This window comes from Fringilla coelebs, assembly GCF_963513975.1.
Source record: "Fringilla coelebs genome assembly, chromosome: 5".
NCBI lineage: Eukaryota > Metazoa > Chordata > Aves > Passeriformes > Fringillidae > Fringilla > Fringilla coelebs.
The window spans coordinates 11,797,076-11,824,999 of NC_140033.1; the positions used below are offsets into that span (position 1 = coordinate 11,797,076).

A 27,924-nucleotide genomic window follows, 5' to 3' on the forward strand; every position below is an offset into this window, starting at 1 on the left:
TTAAAAAGAGAATTCATTAAGATTGATTTTATACCTTAATTATATTTAAAATAGACCCAGAAAAGCAATATAACTGCTGGGCAAGGAAAGGATCTATGCTGGTAGATGCTAAAGTAGATAACACTATGTGTTTTTTCTGCCACTCATTTGTGATGTTCTAGTCATTAAAGCACCTGGGAGATGAATGGTACTAAATAAATAATAAGTTTTGAGTGATGCTATGGAACACTAAAAATAACAAAACTTTTTCGAGAGAGTGGGATTTGCAATGAATCCTAAACAAAACTAAATAGGTTCCTAACATCAAAGCTTGCTGTCTTCACATTTGCTTTATCTCTTTCTTAAATTTCTTCTTTTTCCCACTCATGAGAAGTGGAAGCCAGTTTTTCATGGATGAGTATCAGAATCAGGTTACAGTCAGAAAATTTCATATGTTCAGTTTTTCCAGTCATTTTGAGAAAACTGCCATTTTTCAGTTCCATTTATTCATGTGTGATTGACACAGAGTTTTTAAGCAGGGGTCTTCCTTAACCAGTGATATTAAACAGATAAAAACTGTACATCAGTGTAGCTTGCAGCAGGTTAAGGGGATTAAAATTCCAATTCAATCTTTCTTCCACCACAGCACATACTATAGCTGTAACCAAATGTCTGTTATGACCTGGCTGAGTATGCAACTAGATGACTGGAAACTAGATGTAATTTATTATATACCTTATGGATATATGCATAATTTTTATTAAAGGGTTTTTTTAAATAAATCACATAAATAAATCAGCTAATTATTTTGGTAGCCTAACTAGGAGTCAAAATATCTAGGGAGCTTCTGTGATGTACAATATTATTTAAAATCTTAATAAGAATATGCCTCTTGCTTGAACACTTGAAAAAAGTTTGTTAAAGTGAGTGTGAAGAATCTTATTTACATTAGTTAAAATTCAGGTAAGTTGAAATTTGACTTTGCACTTGCTTGGTGAAGGTTACAGCATTTCAGTGGTCTGTGATGCATTCACTATATAGTGTAACATTTATTCTCCAATTCCAAAGCTGTAGACGTAACTAATATCATCTAATCTATCATTTTTGCTCCGGCAGTTTGTCATGCAGTTTCTGTCAATAACAGGATGGAATCCATACCTTTATACTTACACACACTTCTTTGCTTCCTAAGGTTTTGATGCAGGTCCTCCTGTTATGTAAACTTCGTGTGTATGTGAACTTTGTGTATATATCTACCTCTCTTGAAGGCTTCTCAGTCATAACTTATTTGTAAGCAAAGTATTTCAAGAAGGTATTTGTCTCTGCTAGCTTGTCACTGTTAAGCTTAATTCATTTTGTTCTCACAGCTTCTTCTTTGCAACAGCCCCACAGACATCTTTCTTATGCATCAGTAGGTATAAAATGGTATATAGAAATTGTTTTTCTGATAAGCAGACACCATAGCTTTCAGAGTGGTTGTATACTACACTGTCTTAGAAACCAAAACCCAAACTTGTGAAGAGTGGGGACCTGGTTTCTAAAAGGCAGGTGACCAGTTCTGCATTAGAAGAGCTCAGTAAGTTATGGTAGGTTATAAACATGAAGTTTTTTATGAAGGCATGATTAGTCTGGGACACATTTATACAGGTCATAATATTCTTTCTCATAATTTGTGGTAGTTAAAGAGCATAGGAAACCACATTAAGTGTGTGTGAGCTCCTGCTGTGGTGCTAGGGCAGAGATAAGGTGTCTGTAGGCTTGTAGGACCTGAGATGTTGCATCATCTTTGTGTATGAAGCTGCTTGAAGCTCTCCTGAGTGGCTCTGTCCAGTTATGGTGCATGCAGTGAAAGCAGGTAGATGACAAGCTGGATAGGAATTCATAAGAAATATTAAAGTTAGACTTGAATCTGTTTGGTTTAGCACCTTAAAGGCAAAGAGGTTACTTTGTCACATTTTTCGAGTATTTCTGCAGTGTTAGTAGAAACAGATACCAGGTAATAGTTCTTCAGTCTTGCAACCAAAGTATAATACAATCCCCTGGCTGCAACCTGAACCTGTTCAGATTAGACATGAAGTACACGTTTTTAGCAATGGAGGCAAAGGAGACACCCAGGGTTACCATGTATTATATTTTTAAAATGAAAGTAATTTTTCCCAGTCAACAATTCTAATACCAATTAATTCAGGGATGGAGGTTTTCACAAGGATACCATGATATGCTACAGTCTGAGAACCATGTATATTATCCCCTTAACAGTTAATAAGATTCCTGAGAGGTGGCTTGGTTTGGATCACACTAGCTCGTGCAGAATGCTGCTACAAGACTCTGTTGCCACATTCCCAGCAGAGACAAATGCCAGCAGGCTGGAGAGGTCAGAGCTGGAGTCACCCTGAGGCAGGAGTCCTTTTCCTGCCTCTGCTCAGGCCACAGGTTGAGCCTTTCCTGGTGCAGTGCTGCTGCATAGCATCCCAGGTGAATCTATTTGTGGCATCCTCTGCATTCCCAGCAGATGGGGCCATCCAATGGTTTTGGCATTCCCAGAGCTCCACCGCTGCCAGCGGGACACTGTGGGGGAGGCAGATCTGCAAACAGAGAGATGCTCTGGCTGTGCATAGGGATTGTGTGCTCAGTGGCACTGCCAGAAGGCACTTTGTGAGGTGCAGGCGTGGCCCCTGCAGCCCAGCCAGCCTTTGGGAGCGCTGCTTGTGCCAGGAGCTGTGCAGGTGCCTTTACAGCCAGGTCTGATGCTTGGGCATGGCACTGCACATGAGGCTCTGGCTGCTTAGCAACTGCATAATAGGGCTGTCCCAGAAGAACACACCGTCTGTTTAGTCTGTAAATGTAAAATATCCATTTTAAATCTGCACAGTACATCCTAAAGAACACTGGAGCACTCTCTGTTTTTATAATGCCAGGGGCATTCCGCATTGTCAGAGCAGCACCTCCCCAGCACAGCAGCAGTGCCAAAGGTGTCTGTCACACTGACTGCTCAATGCATTGACCCCTTCATCCAGTGGAAGCTCCCTCTGCTTTTCCTCCTGTCCTTCCTGTCCTGTTTCACTCTGTAGAGAGCATCATCAGCCATGAAATTGTTTCATTTTCAATCAGTTTAATTAAATATCAATGGTTTGGAAACTAAAAATTTACAGTGTAAGAAACAAGTGTAAGTTTCAAAGCATGCACAGGCAACACAGTTCTTAAAAATTTTGTTTCTTAATCTCAGATGTCTTCTTTTACAATACATTTACTAAGAAGCCATAATCCAAATTAGACAGACAAAATACAAGAATGCAAGTATATGAAATGATAGGAATAGCTTTGTTAAACAATTCACATTTCTGTTTTTCTATTCCTTCAAAAATATATTTTTAGTTCAACAATTTTTACTCGACTTAAAATGTAATCAGCTGAATGACAAGTATCTTCTAGGTTTTCTCAGAATAAACAGTTTGGCATGTTAGCTTTCCAGTTTGATCTAATAACATGGTAAGTCAGGAGTAGTAAGAAAAGGGAAATTAACGTGTGGCTGTATCTGCTTTTCTGTCAATGACTGATATCTACATTGGTAGTAGATAGGTTGCATTTAGCTCAAAAGCTTCCATGAAGAGCATTCTTATGCCAGGAAAAAACCTAACAACAGCAACAACAAAAGTAAATGCAAGGGAAAATAATTTTTAAAGTAATTAATTATCTTCATTTTTCCTGAAAAAGAGAGTCAAGTGATTATTAGCATGATAATTTAAAAAGCATGTCACTTAGGTAAAAAAAGCATCCATACTCATGGCCATCCATACATTGCTTTCTTCAAATAAAGTCTGTGAATGCATTTGGGTTTCTCACCAAGAATGTCTAACCACCAGGTAATTATGTTTTAAAACTGTCTCTCCCATAAACAGTCCTGCTGTCTTTATGAACAGTCAAGCCCAAAACCTCTTTCCAAGTTGCAGAGGTACTGGCAGACTAAAGCAGTTCTGATTGTTTTGCTTTCACATCTACCCAATACGACTTTACATACCCTTAGTACCATTCAGGTTTCTTAATTTCCAGCCATTTCTCCACTGCACTCAGTGTACAACAGTCTTTGTTTTACAGGCATTTGAAGGACACTGAGTTCTGCATCTGTAAATCTTTTTTGATTACTGACCTGAAATACCCATATTTAATCTAGGCTTGCATGAAACTAAAGATTTAGAGACAGAACACGAGAGAGTTGGATATTAAGGTAATGCTAGGGCCAAAAAAAAGGTTTTTAATGGGTTAAAAGATCCTTACATACTTGACAGTGCAGTGTTTGAGTTGGATTCACTATGTCAGTATGACAGCTGGATTTCACTCCTTTGTTGGGGCATTGACAGACGTCCCACCCAGCACCAGCTGGTGGAGAAGTGTCCAGTGTGGCTATTCACAGCTGCTTTCTCCCATCCCTCTCTTTCCTGCAGTTCCCATTTATCTACCAGAAGAGCAGGTTTTACTCAACAGCCCTCTGGTCTGCTTCAGACAAATTCAGCTAGGAGCACTAGAGTAAGGATGATGGTCCATAACAGGGCAGTGATGAGGGGCATCAGGTACAACTTTCACAAGTCTTGGGTTTATTCCAACTTCCAACACTGCTGCAGTCTAAAAGCTATTTTGAGAACTTCACACAAGGATAGGTCTTGCTCAGCAAGGTTGGTGAATATAGTGACAATGACATCATTAGTTCTTCTGGACAGAAAATGTTCATGGAAATTCAGCATTTCCAAATGTTATTTGTTCCAATTTTGTTACACAAAACTTTGTTCTAGAGTGGCACTGATGTTAATGCAGTAGTGTTAACACAGCATTTGAACTAATGGCACACAGCAGCAAGTTTTAGGATCATTCTGAATGACATTTTTAATGTGGAACATCCAGCTTAAAAATCAGAACTGACAGTAGCTCTGTAAGTTTTTCCTAGCAGCCTGCTCAGTGATCATCCAATCTTGCCTTCTGTCTGAGGATCTAATTCTTGTGCATTCTCCATGCCAGGGTCACCTTTGATCTTCTGACACTGTGAACCATTAATAGCAAGGCTTACACTGTTGACTTCTTTTCTAGTGGTGACGACATATTCCTTTAATTTAATATAAATTTTGGTTATAATTTATGTAGTGCCCTAACAGGGAAAATGTCTGTATCACCTTGTCATTGCAGTAATGTAGCTTCAACCTGGCGAATTTACAGTTCTTTACACTTTGCTCTTTAGATGTACTGTGTCAAGTTCAGCGATATCAGCTGGCCACAATACCATCAAAACTCTTTAGAACTGAGGAGATTTTCACAAAATTATTAATTTTGCAATTTTAGCCTTCTGTAATGGTGTTTATTATGAACAAGTTGGACCAAGTGTTAACTATGTACAAGGAGTATACTGTTTTTAGACATATGGAAGAATTATTATTATTATTATTATTAATCTTAATTCTGCTTGTATTTCATTTCCAGAACTACAGAAACTGATTTTCGCAATGCTGTTCTGGGTCTACATCAGACTAAGACAGTTTCTTGCTGTGTTTAATCTTAGGAAGGGATTGTTGGTATTGCCCAAATAAATTGTTCTTTGAGGGCCCCTGCATATTCCCATTGCTAACTCCTAGTGACCTAGTTAGGGTCAAGCTAAGATATGACTCTCTCTCATATCAGTGTATGAGAAACCTTTGCCTGAGCATGGTGTTTCTACTGTGTGCATGTAGATGTAAATACTTGAGCACATCTCTGGCTGCACAAGTTGCCATCTTTGTGGATTCTAGGAGGCAATACAGGTTGCTCCACAGAGTATCATTATCTGTCTGCCAGCTATTACTTTCTGTAGAGGAATGTACCTCATGATTCTGCACACATAATTTGCCCACAAGTTCGTAGATTAGCACTAGAGTCCAGAAGGGACTTGTACCCAGCAAAACTGACTGAAGACTGGTGCCCATGTCTACTCCCAGTTATGTCTGTATCTTCTCATTCTTTGCTCTTTTGAGGATAGGAATGTGAAATGTGGATCCCAGGAGCCACAGAAATGCAGTACTTCAGAGGCTCTGAGAACATGAAGTTCAGCCTTTGCACTCTGCTGCTTTGGCATGTGAAGTCACCATGTCCTGCAGCCCCTTCTTGACTCAAGACCATCCTTGGCCACCAACTGCTGTAAGAGCATATGCCCAGTGCATGCAGATGCTCAGCCAGATTTAAGGCCAGGTTTAAGAAATATTGCCAAGAATTAACTTCTTAGAATCCAACCTATTCTGCAATAATGAGTTCCAGCATTTAAGGAAGGAAAGGTGGAAGTGGCCATGTGAAAGTCCATGAGGCTTTGCCAGTCTAGGCACGAATAATGAGGAGAAATGTTTCCTGCCCTGCGAATGCAGTCCTGTGTTCCTTGCTTTGTCTCCTCAGCCTGCACTTTTCTGCTGCTTGTCTGTCCCTGCTGGGATGTGTGCAGTTTGGGACCAGGAGTCCTTGCTGTGGAGCTCAGGGCAGCACCAGGCAGGGTACTGGGCACTGCTGTTGCCAAGTTCAGCCCATCCTCTCCCAGCTGCGTTTGTGTGCCTCGACAGGGTCAGAGTGTGTTTGAAGAGTGAGACATGCACAAAAGCAGAGAAGGCTTGAAATTAAATAGTCTTTGACACTTTCTCTTAACTAGTCTCACTCTGGCATAGACCCTTGCCTTAGGGGGGTGATCCAGTGGAATAGCAATGACCTAAAGCTGCTGATCTACCTAGGGAAACATGCAGGGAGGAAAATTTATCTCAAAAATTATATGAGAACATCTGGGCTGCAAATAAATGTTTGTAAAAGATCCACATTAACGTTATAAGAATGAGGACTTTATTTTTTTTTTTTCTGACTAAAGCTGGAGCTTTTTTCTGAAGTACTGAATGCTACACAGAAACAAAAAAGTGGAAAAACCTTGGTGGGTGAGACCTTGATCTCTCCTCTCATTTATTACTAGTACCAATGGAGTAGCTGTCCTAATTAAAAAGAACTCGCCCTTTCAAACAGAGGAGCTGAATTCTGATCCAAATGGCCTTGTAGAAAAGAAATTGGTGAATGAAGTCATTACTCTAATTAACATTTATGCTCCTGATGTTAACAATGTACTTCTAAAAGAAACCAGTGGCATAGATATTACTCTTTAAACCATCTAATGGTCTGGCATGGGCACTGATTTTAATTGCCCTTTGGTTATCAGTTTAGACAGATCTGCCAGGAGTAATTGCATTGTAAATAAGACATCTCAAGAAATTCACTAATGAGCTAATGAACGATAGTTATTTGTGAGATGAAGCTGTTAATGCTTATTTAGACTAAGGGTGTATTTATGTGTTCTGTGTTCCACACGTGACCATTCAACAGTAACTAGGTTACAACGTCTTAGCTGTTACTCAATCTACTCCAGAGTTTTATCTTCCATTTTCCAGGAAGTCCCTGGAAGGCTCTTTCTGTGATTTCTAATTCACAGAACTGTAGTTTGGAGCCCTGCATTTCTATTTGACTTTGTTTATATATTTCTTGTCTCCCTTAGCATAAATCATAATGACAGCCTAATTGGTTTACATTTCTGAAGCAGTTTGAAATGTGAAGTGTTGCGTAAGTGTTCAAGGTTGTTATTGCTTTGTGACTCTTCCCAACCATTTTCTGTCCAGAATGAAAATTAAAGAGAAATTACTTGCCATTTGCAAGAGTAAATATAGTGAATCTTGTCATATGTAATCACTCAAAGATCACAAAAAAAAAAACCCCTATGTTTCACAGAATTGCACTTTTTAAACCCTTGAACTTTGCATTTCTTTCATATCACAGTAAGTCCATCAGCTTCAGTGGAAATATTTGATTTACGGTCACGCAAAAGGAGGAACACATCCTTGATATCTTTGAGGGGTAGCTTCATGGTGGAATGAAGGTTGTGGAAAACACAGGTCTTCTCTGAAGATTTAGCTAGAATTAAAACACTGGAACATTTGATAAACTTAGAATTTGAGATCATGACATGTTTATTTCACTGGAGGAATTTGCGTAGTTGTGCCAGCTTTTTACAGATTGGAAGATTCCTATCAGTCACAGATATATAGTTTGCCTAAATAATTTGCATGTACCAAACTCATTTTTCTTTTTCCATAGAACACTAACCCTTCTGCTTTTTCATAGGACCAGACTGGTGCTTGTTATTACTGGAGAATTTTTATTAGGTGCAGTTTTCAAAAAATAAAGTCAAAACAAGACAGAAGCATTTCATTTTCTTTGTTGCTTCTGCTGGCTCACAGGGCAGAGTCAAGAGGTATCCATGACATAGTAGAAAGTCTTTTACCCCAGAACAGGATTTTAGGATATGAAATGAAGCAGGCAGGCAGGCAAAACAAGGACAGCCAACAAAAAGTAGCCTGGGGCAACACAGTGTGTCAATGAGAAAGAGAGAGATAAGAAACACTTGGACAGTTGTGCATGTTGGCTTCAATCTGTAATGACTGTGCAGACCACACATCAAAAACATTTGGCTGTCCTTGACAGAGAATGAAAAGAGCACAGATTTTTCAGCTACCTCTTTTCCCACCCCCCCCCCCCCCCCCCCCACAGTCAGCCTGGTGAATAGCAACTCATTTACTTAACTTCTGTTTTTAATTATTTGTCTAATGGCCTTCAGGCAGTTATTAGATATCATCTTTCAGAGACAAAATGAAAACTCTTCCTCTTTTTACAACTGCTCTTTTTGCTGTTGGTCTGATGTATCTACAAATCTCACTGTTTTAAACAACAATTCTATTGTATCTTTCTAGTGTAAATTATGGGCAACATTGCCACCACCTACTCCAATAACAATTCAGTCAGCACTGGCAGCTGCTGCATTTCTGCAGCACTGGGCATGCAGAGACCTCCATGACCTTGGGACCAAATTGTCAGTTGGTGCCTAAATTCTGTCAGAGTCAATAAATGAGTGGAAAGCACCCATTTTTCCCCATGTCCCCAGCAGTCCTATCCACACTCAGAGACTGAGTGATAGAGTTGGCCAAATGGCAAAATGTCCAGGCTCTGATGGTGGTTATGACACTTTATTTACAACCTCTGGCCACTTTCTCCTTTGTCTCATGTCCAAAGAAAAGAAACAGTGGAAGGTCAGAGTTTATTTAACATCTCACCTTCCCCTCCCAGTGGTGGCTTAGCTCCTGAATGAGGGTGACCCTCCATTCCTTCTTTTGGGAGAATGATATTGTGAAGTTTGTAATTTGTGGGGCCTGATGAAGAGCATGTCAGAATGCCTCATTATACAGCTTAGGAACAAGAACTAGAAGGAAAGACTCATCAAGCACGACCAAGCTTTTTTATTACAAACTGCAAAACTCTTTCATTCTGTGTTTTTGGCTTGTTTTTTTTTCCTACTAATGTGTGATAAACTCACCCCAGGTGATATCAATTACTTCATTCCTCAATGTCTCTTAGTTTGTATTTAATCAGAAATTTTCTGAATTATTAAAAAATAATTAGTTTTTAAACTTTGTTTTTTCTCCCTGGCTTAAAGTTCTGTTTTAGCACTGGTAGGTTGTGTGTTTTTAGGACAGATTCTGGGGGTTGTGGATTGCCTCATCATAGATCTTTATGTAGTAACTGAGCTCTGGAGGAGCTAAAATATGTTTTTGTAGCCCAAGACTTCATTGGCAGTAAAGTTATGGATTAAAACTCACATGAGAAAGGTAAAGCTCTATATCTCAGTCATCTCAGGAGCAAGGTGGTAGACAGAATAGTGAGGGAAAAAATACCACTTTAGAAAGAATTATGCCACTGGCTTTAAGGAAAACAGGGAACACAGAGCCTCCATTAAGTATTAGTTATGACTTAGTATTTTGGCTTTATGATTTCAAATTGCTTTAAAAAACACCTGATGATTTGCACTAATATGGCAAAATAACAATCTGTTGATAAAAAAAGAATTTATGTAGGTTTTTTTCTCTTCTTTTTTTTTTTTTTTAAGTCTGTTTGTTTATTTTTTGTACCTGGAATCACTGTGAGTCTCTGAGAAGTATTTTTATTTATTCTGACAACTCCTTAAGGAAAGACCAATGGGGAACATCTGATTTATTCATGTTGTGCAAGATGCCTATCCAGGACAATCTGCAGAAGCTTTTTAGGCACAAAAGGAAAGGATTCCCTACATACCTCTCCAATTGGCAAGATAACTTTCTCTAGTAGCAACCTGAAGAAATGAACACAAAAACTGATTGACTACAGGGATCTCTTTTCTTCCTCGGGTTTGAAGAAACTGTCAGATGAAATTAACAGTCTAGAGTATCTCACGAGGTTGTCAAGGCAGTTGGAGACAGATTTCCAGCTATAACACAGAGAAAATGCCACTCTGAAAATCTATAAGGTGTCTATAAACACAGCTTTTAAAATAAGCTTAAAGTCCTATGAAAAAAGAAGAAAAAGGAGACACAGTAGTGAACAAACCTGGGCTGGGGGCATTAATCCAGCTTCTTATGTCAGGCAAAAGACCGATCACACAATTCTCATGACTCTGCAGTATCATTTTTGAATAAACTTCACCTAGCCCTACACATGGCATTTTCAGGTAGTAAGTGTGCATTGATTTAACATATGGGTAATCTCTCAGAAACTTCTAGTATAGTGACTCTGTGTTCTTGAAATTCATTCCCATTTTATAACTGAAACTTCATCTGAAAAACTTGGCACATCCTTTCCTTCATACCACCTTCCACAGAAATATAGTTAATTTGTACAACTGAAATTCATTTTATTTTTATTATAGGAAGCTTATAATTTTACTTGCTTTTGTTGGAACATCTTTTCTTTCTGGAGCTTTTTTTCCTAAAAAAATCTGGGCCAGTGCTGCATGCAGTAAAGTTCTTAACCACATGATGAGCACTGCATGACATTTGATTCCTTTAGTTCAGTGAATAATTCTAACTTTGCTTATTATTTAGCAGAAGGAAGCTGCTACTATACAGTGAGATGTCTGCAGCAATGCCAGTATCACTCTAGAAAGAATAGTAATTTGCAACAAAATGGCTCTCTGATTTGCATTAATCAGTAATAAATTTCATCTAACATAATAACTTCCCCTAGACTTATTTTTTTTCTCTTTTTTAAGCCTTCTGAACCTTCAGAAACATTCATTTCTGTGGCCCAGACTGAACTAGATGAAATTTTGTCTAGAAATATTCTTAGATTTTCTCATCTTTCCAGATAATTTGTAAGGGTGTAAAACCATGTAGGCACTACTGTCAAAAGGGAGGGACTCTGCTGCAAGCTGTTCTCTAATATGGCAAAGAATTTTTACTTCCACAAAAATCTTAGCCATAATATATAAAATATACAAAGGGAAGCAAAAAATCTCTTTTTTTAAGTTTGCTTAGCCTAAATCTTTAAATGAAGGAAGAAAGTAATAGCATGCTTTAGTGTGTTGGGACCTTGATCATGAAGGGTCTGAATCATCTAAAATTAGCAAGCTTAAAGGTGTCTGGACCTTCTTTTAAAGTAACAACCAAAACCCAAGTACACTTCAAGAGGTCAATTAACCTCATCTAAAATCACTACCAGGGCAGATGAGGGAAGAGAGTTCATTATTTTAGATACTGAACTTCTAAGCAGGAAAAGTGAAATTAGCTAAAAACCCACTCTCTATCTCACTCAGGGATCATACACATTCAGGGACAGGCGATTACTCAAGGGTCCCTTCCAGACAACTCACAATAAAAATGATGAGTGACATGGGAAGAAGTATCTTGGTGTCTATGCTTAGTGGTAGCAAAGAACACACTGTTTAGGAATTGAACCATGCTTCTTTTCTGGAAAAGCAGAGCTTTCAGATTATACTACTGCTTTTTCAAAGATGAGGTCAGATGACAGAATTGCTTTAAAGTGTGCAGAACACTATAAAACAGTTACTAATGTATTTATCAAGCTGTATTGTTGCATAATCCTGTTCCAATAGCCTGAATTCATACCTTCGTGATTCCTACTTTTGAAGTCCAAATTCCATTTTGCATTAATTATTCAATCCTTTCTCTTTGTCCATGATTTTCCTTAAGTATGTAGGAATAGCCTTTTCAAGAGGTCTGTCAGGTCTGCCTAGATTTTTCACTTCTGTACACTGTGCTCAGGAGAAAATCAGGTTATGAAAGTTGAAGGTCATTTCATATTTGCTGGTGGTTGGGAGATGTGTGATGATGTGCTGTGTGTGGAGCACTCTGCTGTATCTGATAAGCAGTCCTCTCTCTTCTAGGCCGTTATCTAAAACTGATGTGTTCTGCTTCTCAGAAAGAAATACAAACTTGAAGAATATTTGGGAGAAATAAGGTCAGGACCTTAATCTTAGAGGAATCTTAAAGCAAGACAGTTCCCTCTGTGTAGCCACCTCCACCTGGATTTAACACAGAATGGTTTATAGTTACTTTATCTGAAAGGTATTTACACCTTCAACCCGTGGGATTCCCACATCTGACAGGAGAACTGTTATTTCCCAGCTGTGAGAGATTTAGGGCTCAAGAGGATTGTATCTGCTCACATGGTTTGGTCTTGGTAGAAATTAAAGGGATGATGAAAACAGTCTGGGTTGTACCCCATTTTGTAAAGGTGAAATTGTTGTCTACTTGCTTCATGTACACTTACACAGAGCTTTAAGGATTAGTCTTGAATATGTGCCAAAATTTGTAGATGGGCAATCAGCTAAAAGATTAATTAGCAAAATCTAAGGAATGCAGAGTATTTATAGGATAAAGCCATCCTAGTACTTAAAAACGTGGGGGGAAAAAGAGGATAATTAAAAGGAAAAACAGCTATGTAAAATGGAACTATGGAAACAGTGATGAAGAAAACTTACAAGTTTGAACTCTCTGAAATACACTAAAGTGGTAAGTGATATCTCTGAGGAAAATATATTTTTAAAAATGAGAACTAGCTTATACATGCCTTTATTTGGGGGTCTTCAAAATGTTCAAAATCAGACCGTGCCCTGTGCATATCTGGTGTACTCTATCACCACCTTATTGTTACTAAATGATATTGATATTGATATTTATCTTGAAAAATGCCAACTAAGTCATAAAATCCCAATTTGTGCATCCTTACTTATAAAGTCTGTCCCAGTCTGTATGGATGGAAAAGAGATGCTCTTATTGGGGGCAGTTGGTATCCAACAGTAAGAGAGCAGCAGTTTTGTCATGTTGGAAGGTTTGACAGCCCATCTTGTCTTCATCGCTGCATTTGTGAATTTAGAAACTTCCTCTGCTATTGCATTCACTGGGGGCCAGAACACTCTTGGGCAAAAATCCACAGCTATAATTAGTGACTTAATTTTAATGTAGATGAATAGACAATCCTGAAGCCAGCTATTAAAATGTCATTACTTGACACAGAAGTTAACATATTTTCCTAATGTCTGTCACCAGAAGCTGCAGAGACCAACCCAAATGAGAATTCAGCCTGGGGAAGAGGCACAACAGCCCAAGGCATCAAATGTCCCCCTGCCCCTGGGAAACAGCTGGACAACCCCTGTCAGGGAATGCTGAAGTGTTTCTTGGGAATGCACAGGCAGTAACTCTGACCCCTCTGTTCTAGCAGAACCCTGGGATGTCCAGAAAGTATTTCTTTCAAGTAACCTGATTTATAGCTGAAGCCCAATGCAGTTAGGAAATAGAAAGGGGAGAAAAACCAGACTTTGTAACAGGTAGCCCTGGGGATGTCAATACCCAGCAAGTATGGAATTAGTCCTGTGTATCACGTGTAACTCATTCAGACGGCGCTCCCAAAGTAAATGAATTTTAATCTTCATTTTTAGTTCAGACTTTAATTTAACAGCAAGACTCAGAGAACTAAGAAATCTGGATTCAAAGGCTTAGTTAGTAAAAGAAGAGCAAAGACATTTCCAGGACCTTCAGTCTTCTGTCTAAAAGAAACTGAAAGTAGGCAGAAAGATAGTATAAAGTATAACTATAACGTATAACTTTTCTTGAGACTATTTTGGAGAACACAATAGAAGTTAAAAGTTGATGTTTAAAAACATAATTGTGAATCTATATTTAGTAACTTTTTTCCTGTAAATTCTGGGAGATCTGAACTACAAGTTTTCCTATTTCTTTGCCATTTTAATGACACAAGTCCATGAGTAAAAATAATACCAATGTAAATCTAAAATCGAAACGCTTCAGAAGGCTTCATTTTTTAATTCCGCTTTCTTGGAGTCATGGTAAGAGCTCTGCAACTTCAATCCATCAAGCAGCTTTGCAAAACCATCATGAAAATGTATGAACCCAAGAACAAAATCTACTCACCCAACCTTACAGCAATGATTAAAAAAGGCTCTAATTATAGTATAGTCACCCGTCAAAATAAATTACTCAGGGCGAGTGGGTGAAAAGAAGTTTGCTAGACTTCCTTAAGGAGGTGGTAATTGTCTTGGATTTTGTTAAAATACATCACTAATTATATTTTAACAAAATCTATGCACTCTTCCTCTTTAGGAATTTTATAAGATGGTTGTAGGAATACAGAGAAGTGGATTTTTCCATTTTAGAATATTTTATACTTGTGTGGTTTTACTGCTGAGCAAAACAGGCATACAAAAAAATGCTCTAAATTACATCTACAGATGATCAGAAATGTTAGAATAAAGTGATTTCACAAGCAGATGGCAATTGATTGGACGTACCTCTGTGGCAAAGTGATGTGTGTGCACAGTTAAGTGAAAGCACAGTGATACCACATGCTGGGTTCATGGAAGTTCACAGACCATGCATTTAAGAATTCCTTCCTGTCTTTGACATCCATTGCACACAAATGATGCTCAGGAAAGTGTTTGAATTACCATCCCTGAAAACGTTCAATAAACTTGTAGTTGTGGAACTTAGGGAGATGGTTAGAGGTGAACATGGCAGCTCTGTGTTAACAGTTGTATTGATGATCTTCGAGGTCCTTTCCATGGCTTAATACCAAATCCTTCAAAGAAGATGTCTGCAACACCTATTCCTGGGATGTGTTGTCCAGGAAAACTTCACACAAAATATTTGAAAGACTACCAAACTCATATGGTCTTACCCTGCTGGTTGTACTGCCGGTGTGTTGGGCCTGCCCTAAACGATACCAAAACCATCAGCTTGTTTTCTTGCTGTCTTCTGGAGGTTAACAGAAAGCTACACTTAAACTTAGATGCCAAGAGTGCACAGGGTGTGGACAGCAGCAGACATCAGCTTGATGTCCCAGGCCTTGCAAGCTGAGGGTCATTATAGAAGGAGGTATTTTTTAGGCACATCCTGGAAGATGATTGCTCTACTTAATTCCAATTAAATACTCCATCAGTTAAACACTTAGAGCCAAATAGAGTGAATATAGACCATAGTAGTTCATTTGCAGGCTCCAAAGCAGGTTAGGTTAAAAAAAATAAATATCTTGTTATAAAAAGTTCATTGATTTTCATAGAATCATTGAATAGTTTGAGTTGGAAAGGGTGATCCAACTCCCTTAGTCCAACCCCCTTCAATGAGCAGGGTCATCTTCAGCTAGATCAAGCTCCTCACAGCCTTGTCCAAGTTGACCTTAAATGTTTCCAGGTGTGGGACATCTATTACCCCTCTGGAAAACTTCCAGTGTTTCTACATCCTTACAATAAGAAAATGTCTTCCTTATTATCAAGTCTGAATCTACCCTCTTTTACTTTAAAACCATTGTCCCTTGTCCTATTGCAACAGGTTTTTCTAAAAGTCATCCTTTTAAGCCTTCTTTAGGTAGTGTCTGGCCACAATAAGTTCTCCCTGGAGTCCTCTCTTCTCCAGGCTGAACAAACCCAACTCTCAGCCTATCCTCACAGGAGTGGTCCATCATTTTTGTGTCTCTCCTCTGGATTTGCTCTTCCTTGTGCAGAGAATCCCAGAGATGGGTGCAGCCACTGCAGCCTGGTCTCAGGACAGCAGAGGGGCAGAGTCCCCTCCCTCGTCCTGCTGGCCACACTGCTTTGGATGCAGCCCAGGATACAGTTGGTTTTCTGGCCTGTGAGTGCTCTTTGCCAGGTCACATCCAGATTTTCTCCCACCAGCACCCCCAAGTCCTTCTTGGCAGGGCTTCTCTCGATCTGCTCATCCCCCACCTGAGCTGACACTGGGGCTGTCCCACCCCAGGTGCAGCACCTTGCAGCTGCTCTTGTTAAACATCATGAGATTCCCATGGGCCCACTTCTGGAGCTTGTCCAGGTCCCTTTGGATGGGATCCTGGTCTGCAGGTGTACCTACCAAACCACTCAGCTTGGTGTCATCTGCAAATGTGCTGAGTGCACACTGGTGTGTCCCTGATGTCTCACTGGTGGTGTCACTGATGAAGATATTAAACACTGTTTTTCCCAATATGGACCCCTGAGGGACACCAGTTGTCACCAGTCTTCATCTGGATTATAAACAGACATAAATCATGAACAGATGCTTCTTGTGGAATGCAGTTGGCTTCTAGTCATAAATAAATTCAGCCATCCTCTTTTCATCAAATTATAAAATATTCATATTTGTTCACATAATTATTTTTATTGTAAATTAAGCTGATTTATGCCTACCTAAAACTCCATACCACTGGAATCTATTACATTTCCATATGTATTTGTGAACTATTAAAATATCAAATGTAACTCAAATCTAGGCAGCAATTAGACTTCAGAGTACTTCCCCTTAGTTTATTATCAGTAGTCAGTGATCACAAAAGCAAATATATAGAGGTTTAACATTCGTCATAACATTTGCAGTTATTCTCATAACTGAAAAATAAGGTTTGTCTCTCATTTCCTAGAGTTGTGGCTGACTCACACAATTTTGACTGATACTTCAGCAATTCAAAGCTGTATAAACAAAGAAGACAGATCAATCTAAATGAGGATGCTGAATAAGCAGAGGCAGGTTTGTATTTGTAGCTGAGTATTGTTTCATCTCCTCTAAAAATAAGTGTGAAGAGGAATGTGTCTCTGCTCTGGGCTCAGAATGTGAGTCACACCACAGCTGGAAGTATTCATCCTGAAAGCTTCTGGCTCTGGCACACCTCTTGTTTTCAGTCTGGTTGTTCATTTTTACTATAATTTCCTAATTCCTCGCCACTATTTTAACTTTTCATAATACCTTTTTAAACTGGAGCTTTTAATTTCCTATGTGAGATCAGTGGAGCTTTAGGAGCAAAGGGTGCTCTCAGCAGTGGTCCCTTTTCTCCACAACCTGATGGCTCAGGCTGGCCATCAGGAACTAAAGGAGCACCTCCTCCTCCCACAGCCTGGCACAAAGCCCTTCCTCTGCCTTCTCTGTCCAGAAGGATGGCAAGAGGAGATGTCCACCCTATGCTGCATTTCCTCACAGAAAGGGAGAGGGACTGGGAAGGCCAGGCAGAGGAAAATGCATGTAGGTCAGTCCCTGCAATGGAGCACAAAGTAGAGCAGGGCATGGAGACACATTTATAACTGTGCCCAGTCCCTGGGATCACTGGGTGTTGAGCACACATTTATAACTGTGCCCAGTCACTGGGATCACTGGGTGTTGAGCACATCAGTATAGGCACTGTCAGTATATCTGAGTCTTGTAATCATTTCAGCATGGGGATTTTTCTGCTTCTCTGCTACACCCAAGTGCTCTGTCCTTTTTTCTTCCTCAAAGGCTTACCTTTCCTCAGTAAGAAAGTTAGGATATTGCTTCACCATCAAACACTTTATCGATAAAATAAAAGTCTTGCTACATCCTGACATAGGTGAACTAAACTTAAGGAAAAAAATAAGCTGTTTCCTCCTCCTTATTTCCTCATTTTTCTGCTCCTTGTGACTTTCTGACTTCCTGATCTGGTCATCAGAGCAAGGCTACCCATTAATTTGTCTGACTCTAGGGTGGTGATCAGGGTTCGTGCAGCTCAGGGGTGGCAAGGGACACTTGGTAATTGTCACTATGCCATGGCTTCCAAGCTGCTTTGGCAGCCAAGTCAAATAGGTTAGGCCAGACCATCTCCAGCGTTCAGCTGCACTCAGAAGCAGCTGGAAGCACTGAAGCAATCAGGAGCAGCAGCCAGATGGATTCAGCAGAGGTGCTTTTTCTGCACTGCCTGTCTGAACAGAGGCTTTGATTCAGGCCCAGCACAAAGAACTTCACTTAGGCTTAAACTGACCTCTTGACTGTGCAGGGGTGGCAGGTAAGTATACAGACATTTTTTTGAGTGCAAGGAGGAACCTGAGTAGTAAAGCAGCTGCACTTAGTCAAATGGAGGGAAAATGTCTCTGCTACTGCCCCTTGGTGGGTCACAGAATCACCTAGGTTGGAAGAGACCTGGGAGATGTTCAGGCATAAAACACACGAACAGGGAAGGCATGCAGAGTTACATTCTGCACTCTGCCAACCTAATTGTATGGAACTCTTGATTCAGAATTTGTACCTTTACATTTAATAGGCTCTCATAGTCTTTTGTTCTTCTATGACTCTGTATAATTGCTTTTTGACTGCATTTATGATACTGGCAGCATCTGACAGCGAGTGCCACTATTCTCTTATGCTGTGTAAAAAAAACCCACTTCTTTTGCTTGTTTTAAACCTGCTAATTTCATTGGGCATCTTTTTGTTCTCAAGTAGTGGGAAGCTAAGCATCCATTCACTGATTTTTTAGGCACTTTCCCAGGGTTGTCCTGTTTTTATACATATCTGCCATATCCCCCTTCAGTTGTCCCATTTCCAAGCTGAAAACTCAAAATCAATTTAAGCAGTTCCAAGCTTTAATTGCCCTTCTTTAGTTCCCCCATGTAATTTTTGAGAGGCAAGTACCAGAACAGCAGGCAGTATACAAAAGAGAGGATACTATGTGATTTTCTATAGTGCTATAAAGGTGTTGTCTGGTTTATGCTCCATTCATTTTTTTAAAAAAACTCCTAACTGCTGGTATTTTTGATTGCCATGGGATATATGTTTTATTCTAGCCCGCTTTCTTTTTTTCCTTTTTTTTCCTTTTTTTTCCTTTTTTTTCCTTTTTTTTTCTTTTTAGTAATTCCTTTTTAAAAATTAACTACAGTTGAAATTGTTTATTTGGTGTTCCTTTTTTTACCTACAGGAAAATGAATTTCAGTATCTTATGATTAGTGTTTCAACAATAACCTATTGAACCCTTCCCCTTGCTTGGGGAAGACAAAAAAGAGATCAGAGATTTTCAAAAATTAATGGCAACAAAAGTTATGGTTTTTAAACATTTAGTCTCTATATTATGCTTAGATATGATATTTGCCAAGGTTTTGTGAGCGTCTTCCATCATCTCTAATCTCTCAAGTTTTAAATAAGTAATTTCAATACACTGAGAATCTGTTCTTGATAAAAGATACAGTTTACATTGATTCTAAATTTTCTGTAATGGAGCATTGCTGCTTCATTGAAATGGCTGAATCTCTCACTCTCTATATTTTTTCCATTGGAGTTTAACTAATTTTTTTATGACACACTGATTGTATTAGTATGGGTAAAATTTCTTATTTTTATTTGCATTTTTTCTGCATATTTTTGAATTAAAGGCATAGATCAAGAAGTAGCTAGCAATAAATAATTTTAAACTCACTTTTAAATCAATGGTTACTGGATCATAAAGTACATAAAGTTTGATGTTGTAGGGAAGAAGTTGGAAATTATACAGTATTTTTAGTTTGAAATCAAATTAGTTAAATCCTCTTTGGCCCCTGATCTTATATGTGCAATTTTTTCTTGTATTTTTATATATGTGATATTCATAGATTTTTTTGTGTGTATGAATTTTATCTCTGTCTCTCGCTAATGCATACAGTCACTCAAAGTGAAAAAGTGTCTAATATTTTAAAATAACATGAGAGCATCCTTCAGTTAAAACACCTCATCTACTATTCAGGATATTAGCATTCCTGCTAATTATTACTGCACTCAATTTTGTATGACAATGACAAAACTAAGAACAAAGGAAAGAAAGCCGAGGTACTGTGCTTTAGTTACACAGTTTGTGTCACACTAGTACAATATCCCTGGGATATATCTTCTGATCTTTATGGAATCAGTGGAAATCAGGGCATATTTGACAACTTTTGTCAAGCTGAAGGCCTCTGAGGCACTGATTGAAACTGGTAAAATGGCCTAGGCCAGGGAGCTTTTTTAATTGAGGAATCCTATTTCCAAAGTATGGGATGTTACTGACACACAATCTCACCCATAAAGGTAACATGATCTTAGAGCAATACAAAAGGAAACTTCCAACTGAGCACTGTTGGTTTCCAGATATTCTCAGAACAGCCTATACTGTCAGAGCATAGAAATTTGTCTGCAAACAGTTCTGGTCTTGACATTTTTTGGAGGCACAGTCTCTGTGAGTGGATCAATGTAGATTTCCTTTTCTCCCCTTAGACCCCAAATTCTGCTCCCCTGCTTTAACTCAGGCAGTCAGAGAGCCCCACTATCACCCCTGCAGAGCCACATCTCATTGCCCCGCTGGAGCTCCTGGGTAAACCTGCTGCCATCTCACAAAATCCTAAGAAAATCTGCAGTGAGTCAAAGTTTTATTCAGACATGCCTAAATCCAGAGTGACTGTGAGTGTCATTTAACACAGTGCATTTTTACTGTGTGTCACAATTACAGAAGCATCTGTTATTAATATTGTTTTGCTAAACTGCTGTGAAAAATTCATTGACTATTCAGTGGTTACAAGGCTATCCAGTTACTTACCTGTACTGAGTTGGTCATGTGGCTGAACATAGTAAGTCTTTGGAAACACACAGAAATACAAGTGCCAGTAATAATTTTTACTCTGCCTGCAAAATGAATTTCATGATGGTTTACTGTGCATGTATAACATAAGCATTTATTTTTGTCATGCCTGTGTGTGGTTACAATAATATTGTCGTATTGTCATAATACTATCATACTATTTATGTTTCTTTCTAGAAAGTACATTTTTGAAAAATATTTTTAATCACGTTAATGATCTATTTTAACCATATTTTTAATGAAAAATTTGGGGTATCAGCAAGACACTCATTTTTAGATCAGATATGCTAGAAATGCAAACATACAGATCTTGATAGATAAGATGGGACTGTGGTCCATCTAATCTAATAATCCTTCTGACAGAAAGTAGATGACTCAGAGGAAGTTGCCAGAAATTTCAGGAGACACAAGTAGAGGGTAATCTGTCAGCCACCTTAAGTCTTCTCAGAATTCCTTAGTACTTGGAGATAATATTGAGCCCTAAAGCATAAAGTTTCAACCTTATTTTCAAAGGTTTCTTTGAAAATATATTAGCATTAGCTATTACAAATTTTGAAATCGTGAATAGCAAAGATTTGACAAATATGAAAAACAAGATAGTGAAAGTGTTACTAAAAACTGCAAATCTCTGAATCATTGGATGATTATTTACTTTCTAAGCAGGTGAGATAATTTGAGGGAGTGAAAATGACATAACATAATAAATAATCAATATTCTCATCAAAATTTTAGTCCTTAAGAAACTCTTATTTTGTGGCATAAGTATTGCAAAAACTAATTTGTCCTAACTAATGATTTGAAATAAGAGAACAGCTCTGGCTGGCAGGTATTTGGATGAGAGGAATGTAAACTTAACTTGTTGTAGTTTCAGAAATATATTTTGTTGGGCAGGAATGTAAACTTAACCTGTTATAGTTTCGGAAATTGTTATTAAGATACATGTTTGCGAGCATGATTGGATCACTTGTGCTACCACAAAGAAAATTAATTACCATTTCAGGAAAGGCAAACATTCAATTTTGCAGAAAACATTTTGAACTATTCTTTATTGTAGGTGGTGAGCCAGATCCTACCTCACACATCCATTAGCCTAAGACAAAAGAAGCAGCAGCAGCCTGTGTATCTCTGCAATTGATGTGTTATTCCTTTTCTTCTCTCTGCAGACAACTACTACGGCACTCCCAAGCCTCCAGCAGAACCGGCTCCGCTGCTGTTAAATGTGACAGACCAGATCCTGCCAGGTGCCACTCCCGGGGCTGAAGGCAAACGTAAAAGGAATAAATCTGTGAGCAATATGGAGAAGACTGGCATTGAACCACCGGAGGAGGAAGAGGAAGAAAGACCTGTGGTCAATGGCAATGACGTGACAGTAACACCAGGTCTGTTCTTCCTTCTTACTTTGCAGTGAGTTTCTGTTATTCAGAGTCCTCAGTTACCTCCTTCTGCAGTGTGAATATGCATGTTCAGGTAAGGATGTTCTTGCAAGAGGGGAAGGCAGGAATCCTGAATATTGGGATTTCTCTGAAGCCCGAAATAATTACTTAACCCCTATTTTGGGGAGTCATCTCACTTACCTCAGCTACTGTAAAGATTTCTGTCTCTGAACTAGTCTCTTTGAAGCCTCTTTATAGACCAAACAGAAAAAATACCTTTTTTCTGAGCATGGATTGTGACCTGGTGTAGATTTCCATGTTAGGAAATCATTCACAAGTGCCTGTTCCTCTCTGCTGACTATAGAGGGAGTCGAGAGAACTGCAGTTTGTTCAGATAAATGGTCTCTGTGTTTTGGGTCTTCTTGCTCTCAAATGGTGACTTTCACAAGATTGTTCAGCACTTTATGAAATGAAATTCTGAAAATTATCGTGAAGACTTAGCAATATAATGGAAGACTAAAGTCACCATGTTAACAAAAGTGTGGCAGTGCCTTTAAAACTTACCTGGCAATACCATCTGGAGGACACTTTTCAGGAATGTTTCAGAGCCTGCATAAAGCTGATAAGGGTTTAAGATATCAAGTCCCAAAAGACAATTGTTGATTTACTTCTTGGATCACAGTGCTTCAAGTAAAAAAAGGGGTTCTGGGCACTGACTGGTATCTTGAGTGAAAGCACTCCAGCCTGTTCTGAAGCAGGCAATCAGTTTCACTCTCCACCTCTCAGCATGACAATGTTTTACAGAACTTAATAATTCTTATCCTGAAACAGTATTTAAGAAATTATTTTGGTTTTGTTCATGTAGAAAATTAAAGAATTCAGATTTTTATATCACTGAGAAATATTGGTGTGAATCCTTTTTGGTAAACTTAGAGACTCAGATTTTTGAAGTAGAAGTCTAGTGACATTCACAGATGAGAAGATAAAATTAAATATTGCAAGTTCTCTAAATGTATAGGTTACTGTGGAACAAAAAATCTATTACCTCATCATCTAAGCTCTGTAGAAGGATTTTCATATTGTAAAGTCCATATATACCATTTTAATTCATGTTTCATTAAAAGTATACTGAATTTGATATCTTCCCATCCAGGATGATTTTGCCACATGCTTTTCCTTAGCTGTTGCCTAACATTGCATATAAGGGAAAATTCCTGTGCAGAATCCATCCCTATCTACCAGGGGTGCCCAGGAGCACTGGGGTGGGAGTGGGTCTTGTTCTTCCCCTTGGCTCTCCAAAGGGTTGCAGTGTTGCTCCCTTGCCACTGCAACCACATGCTGCACAAGCCTTGCTCATCCCTGCCACACAAGATTGCATCTGTTGGCATTTCTCTGGCACTTAGTGCCCTTCCTACACAGCTAAGAGGGAAAGGATGGAGCTCCTAACATCAGCACTGCTGCTGTTGCCAGGATACTTCCACAGTGAAAGAGGCAAAGGCAGGATTTGATCTCTGATGTGTGTTGTAGAAATCGTTAGAAAGATCATTCTTTGTAGTTATTTGAAATGTGCCACATAGGAGACCATTGCTGAGGAGCAATTTCCAGGACAATATGTTTCAGCTCCAAGTGGATCAAGAGGCAATATTTACCTGCATTTTTCCTTGAATTCTACACCCATAATATGCTTCTCCCAGGCAAATCCTGTGTGAACAATGACTAGGCAGCGCACAAGAAGCGGGCGCTGGCGTGTGCTGTGTAGCAGAATGAAATCCAGGAGCATGGGTGTAAGACAGCCCACCCCTTCTCCCCCTCCTCTCCCTGCCAGAGTAAATCCTATTGGTGTGGCCAGCAGAACAAGCAGTGCCTGTGTTGGCTCTCATGGTTTTATAAGCAGTGTTTTGTTGTTCAGTTACACTGATTGAGGACTTTGGGGATTGTAGCAAAGCAGCTCTGTACATACATGCTGCGTTGCCTTTGTTGGGCAGTGTGGCTCCCACAGACCCTGCCACCGCAGTCATTTTCTCTGTGAGCTGACAGAGGCTTAGTCACCTCTAAAATGTCAGTGCATTTGCAGTTTGTGTCTTTAAACAATCAGGAAAACCAGAACATTTTAATTAATTTATTTCTTTTTAAACTCCTGGTGGAGAGAGCATGTTAGTTTTTATAAAGAATCAGCAAAGGTAGGACATTTGTTATTGCCAATTCTTTTAGAAAGAGTGTTCTATTTTAAATACTTCACTTCCAGGCAGAGGCTTTTATTAATTATAAGGCTCCTGGGACATCTGAAACATTGATTCATTTTTTATAGATGCTCAGCAATTTAATGGCTTATTAACTGCATATCCAAGCCTGTCAGCTCAAGTATCTCTCTAACACATAGGACCACGAGGTGGAAATAGTAACAGATCTAAGATGATTCTGAAGAAAAGAAACCCATCCTTATCAGACCAATTACGTGATATCTATGCTTACAGAGATTTTTGTGCTTTTGGTCTGAATTTTCAGGCAGGTTTTCAGTGTCTCTTGGCATAATCTGTGCAAGTGTTGAGCTTTAGAAATTTTTCATTAATACCTTCCATATGCCTTGCTTCGTGTCCATCAGATTTCACTGAGACAGCTGTATATGGACAAAGTATCCGAAATTGTCTGCCCAATATGTTTATTCTTTCTGATTTGTATCACCTGTCCTCAGCCCAGAAGCCATCAGGAATCCTTCTCAGTGCTTTGGCTTTTGGCCCTTTTAGGATGGAGTGCTCTCAGTCCTTCATCCTGGATCAAGTTCTTTCAGGACAAAATGATATAATTTGGGAGATGGGATTTATCTCATCCATCTTTAGTAAATTATGTGCCTAAATGTCTTACTTTTTTGTTTGAGCTTTATTTGTCTCTTGATATAAAATAAGAAGAAAAAAGAAATTTCGAAGTGTAAGAGATCATAGCTCTTTTAGATACACATTTTAGGGGATCACCTCTACAATTTGGAATTATTAATTCAGCCTACAGATACAGAGGAGCTTAAACGGTTAAATTCAAATAAAGAACTATACTATTTGCCAAGAAACATAAAATCTATAGATTATGGGAGACATAATCTATAGATTAACTGTTAGGATGGGCAAGTCTAGACTTAGTATTGGGTTTCTTACACTTAGTGCAATCGGACACATTACTGGGTGAGAGATATTGCACCTGAAAAGACTTCCCTGACAGACACTGTGTTGAAATTAATGATTTCTGCAAAAATAATGCTTTGACCAAAGAGATAAAAAGAGTTTTGATAAAATAGAACCAGAAACTTGTCAGACATTCAGCAGTTTTTACTGCTGTCACTGTAATGTCTGCAATGGATTGAGTCGGTCTCCTTTACAACCAGCATCAGTATTTTTGACACTGTGTTGGTCGTGTCACATTTGCTTTCCACTGCTGACTGATGAAGTTTATCATCCAAACTCCAGAAGAATCACTTCAACATTGAAAGCATGCTTATGTATGTGCATTATTCTGACAGTACTTGAGCAATGATAAGTTGCACCCAGAGAATGAAGTTCTGTCAGGCTCAAATTAATTGAGGCATAGGATATGACATAAAGTTTCAAAATTATCATTCCAGGCCTTAGGAATGAACAAAAGACCAGAGTCCCAGTGCCATCAATCACCATGCAAGTTGCACTAGACCCAGGCAACATGTTGAGTTTATTGTTTTATTATTACACAGCAAAGACAGCCAGAGGCATGAAAACAACATACAAAGCTTCCAAAAACACACACATTTAAAATACACGCAAAATTTAAAAACACACAAAAGTTGGTATCCATTGATTTTTCTAGGTTCTTTAAACTCAATTCATCACAACTAAGTCACATCCTGTGACCCACAGAATACCCTGTGCTCTCCATGACTCCTGCTTTCCTTGCCCAGGTCAGCTCCTGGCTCTCACTGTGTCAGGAGTCAGTGGGAGCAATGCCTCCATACAAAAGCACCAAGACCTGAATATGGCTCCAGCTCTATGGGAAAGGGAGAAACTCCAAGGCTGAAAAGTTATATCTTTACAAGAAAACACATTCACATACATTGGCAAACATGAGTTAGACTATTCTTGTATTCAACAATTATTTTAGAAAGATTGACTCTTTCCTGTACATAATTTAAAAATTAGCAATTTGATACAATAAGGGTATAAAGATATGAAATATTTTTATTCAGAACTGCTAAAACCACCCCATAAATTTCTATTTTTTTTTCTTTTCTGATATTACGTGGTTTATATTATTTGGTTCTTTAGGATGAAGACACTAAGTTTTTGAACTTTGCTGCATGAATAATCTGCGGCAATAAAATAAAGGAATAAAGCGACAAGGTCCTCTTGCATGTTTAGATGGCAAGTTTCAAGAATTAGACTGTAAATAATAGAAACAATTTTCACCTTTTTTTTCTGTCATCATTATGGCTGGGATTTGTTAATATGGTTATTGAAAATCACGAATCTGACCCCTTCAGACCTGTTGAAAATAAAATCTTGAGGAAGAGCACATATTAGAGATATTGTAAAATCCCGGGACACAGCAGTGTCACCACATCTGTGCTCTATCAGACACATTGGCTGATCAATAGTCATTGTGTGTGATTCATCTCTGCCCCAAATGATTTTGTTCTGCTGTGTTCCTATCTGCCATGTGACCTTTGTCTTATATTCCGTTTAATCTGCATGTCTTCCTTCCTGTGGTAGAGATGTGGTCAAGGCTGCAGCCAGCCTCAGGAATACAACTCACAGATCTGTTAATAATGCCTCAAGTAGATGGGGACTTTTGCTTTGCAGAGATAAGAAAAAAACACCCCAAAAATTATTCAGCAATTAGTACATTGTCCTATTCTCAGGGGAAGTGGGGACTGTACATCATCTCTGCTTTGCAGAAAGCTTTTACATATCTGAAAATGCTATAGATAGATTCATGTTTCCAAACAGCATTAAATTATTGCAATTCCATATAGTTCGAGCATGAGTTAAGATTTACCAACATGAGCTGTATGTGGATGGAGAGATGTAGATCATTACCTTTTCCAAGGTTGAATCTGGGGGTTTTATGCTGTTCTGAAGGGTTGATGTGTCAGTGCCAAAAGTATTTTTTAAGATCATGAAAGCTGTATATACCATTTATGCCCAAGAAGCAGCACCTTTTACTATGTCATGTAAAGAAAAAAAGATTAGTTTGACACAATTTCTTCCTGAGAAGTCTTGACAAATATTTATCACCTCTGAAGAGTTTTACATGTCAGTGGTTTGATTCTTACTTCCAATCCTAGGAATTAAAAAGAGAAAGATGTGCAATTACAGTTTCATGGGTCTTCCTCCTCCTTTTTTTTTTTTTTTTTTTTTTTTTTTTACAAAAAGACAAAATAGTCTAGTTGCAAGTCATTCCAGATGAAACTTAGGTACTCAAAAATTAAGAATATAAAACTATCTAAAAACCCAAATCATACATACTTTGCTGAAACCAGGGTTGTGTTTGTCCTTTCCAAGTTTCCTTTCCCCATGAAGTCTGGAAGGTGTTGCTGTTACTTTCCATGAGTCTGCTTATGTGGTACTCTCTGCACCCTGAGTTCCATTTCATCCAGCTCTCCCAGATGAGAACAGTTGGGTCATCTAAGTTTCATCTGACCTATTCTCTGCCCACTCCACCTTCTTTAGCCCTATTGCTGATATTAATTATGTTAGTCATTTAATCACAGGTGATTTTTAATTTTTTTTGTTAGCAGTGGCTGAGGCAAAAGAGCACTAATTGCCTTGGGGTTTTTATGTGTCATAAACTATTAGCTCTCCTTCCTTCCCACATAGTAGAAATATTC

The 27,924-nt window shown here is 38.7% G+C and overlaps 1 protein-coding gene across 3 annotated transcripts in view; it reads left to right on the forward strand.

The window, feature by feature from the left end:
• Nucleotides 1-27,924, forward strand: part of MAGI2 (membrane associated guanylate kinase, WW and PDZ domain containing 2) — a gene marked incomplete at both ends in the record, with an annotated part of 698,114 nt that overhangs the window by 435,871 nt on the left and 234,319 nt on the right. For all 3 annotated transcript variants that reach the window (XM_084205311.1, XM_084205312.1, XM_084205313.1), the window contains one exon: nucleotides 21,870-22,085. In XM_084205311.1, coding sequence (XP_084061437.1) covers nucleotides 21,870-22,085 — 216 coding nt within the window. The remainder of the gene's footprint in view (nucleotides 1-21,869; nucleotides 22,086-27,924) is intronic.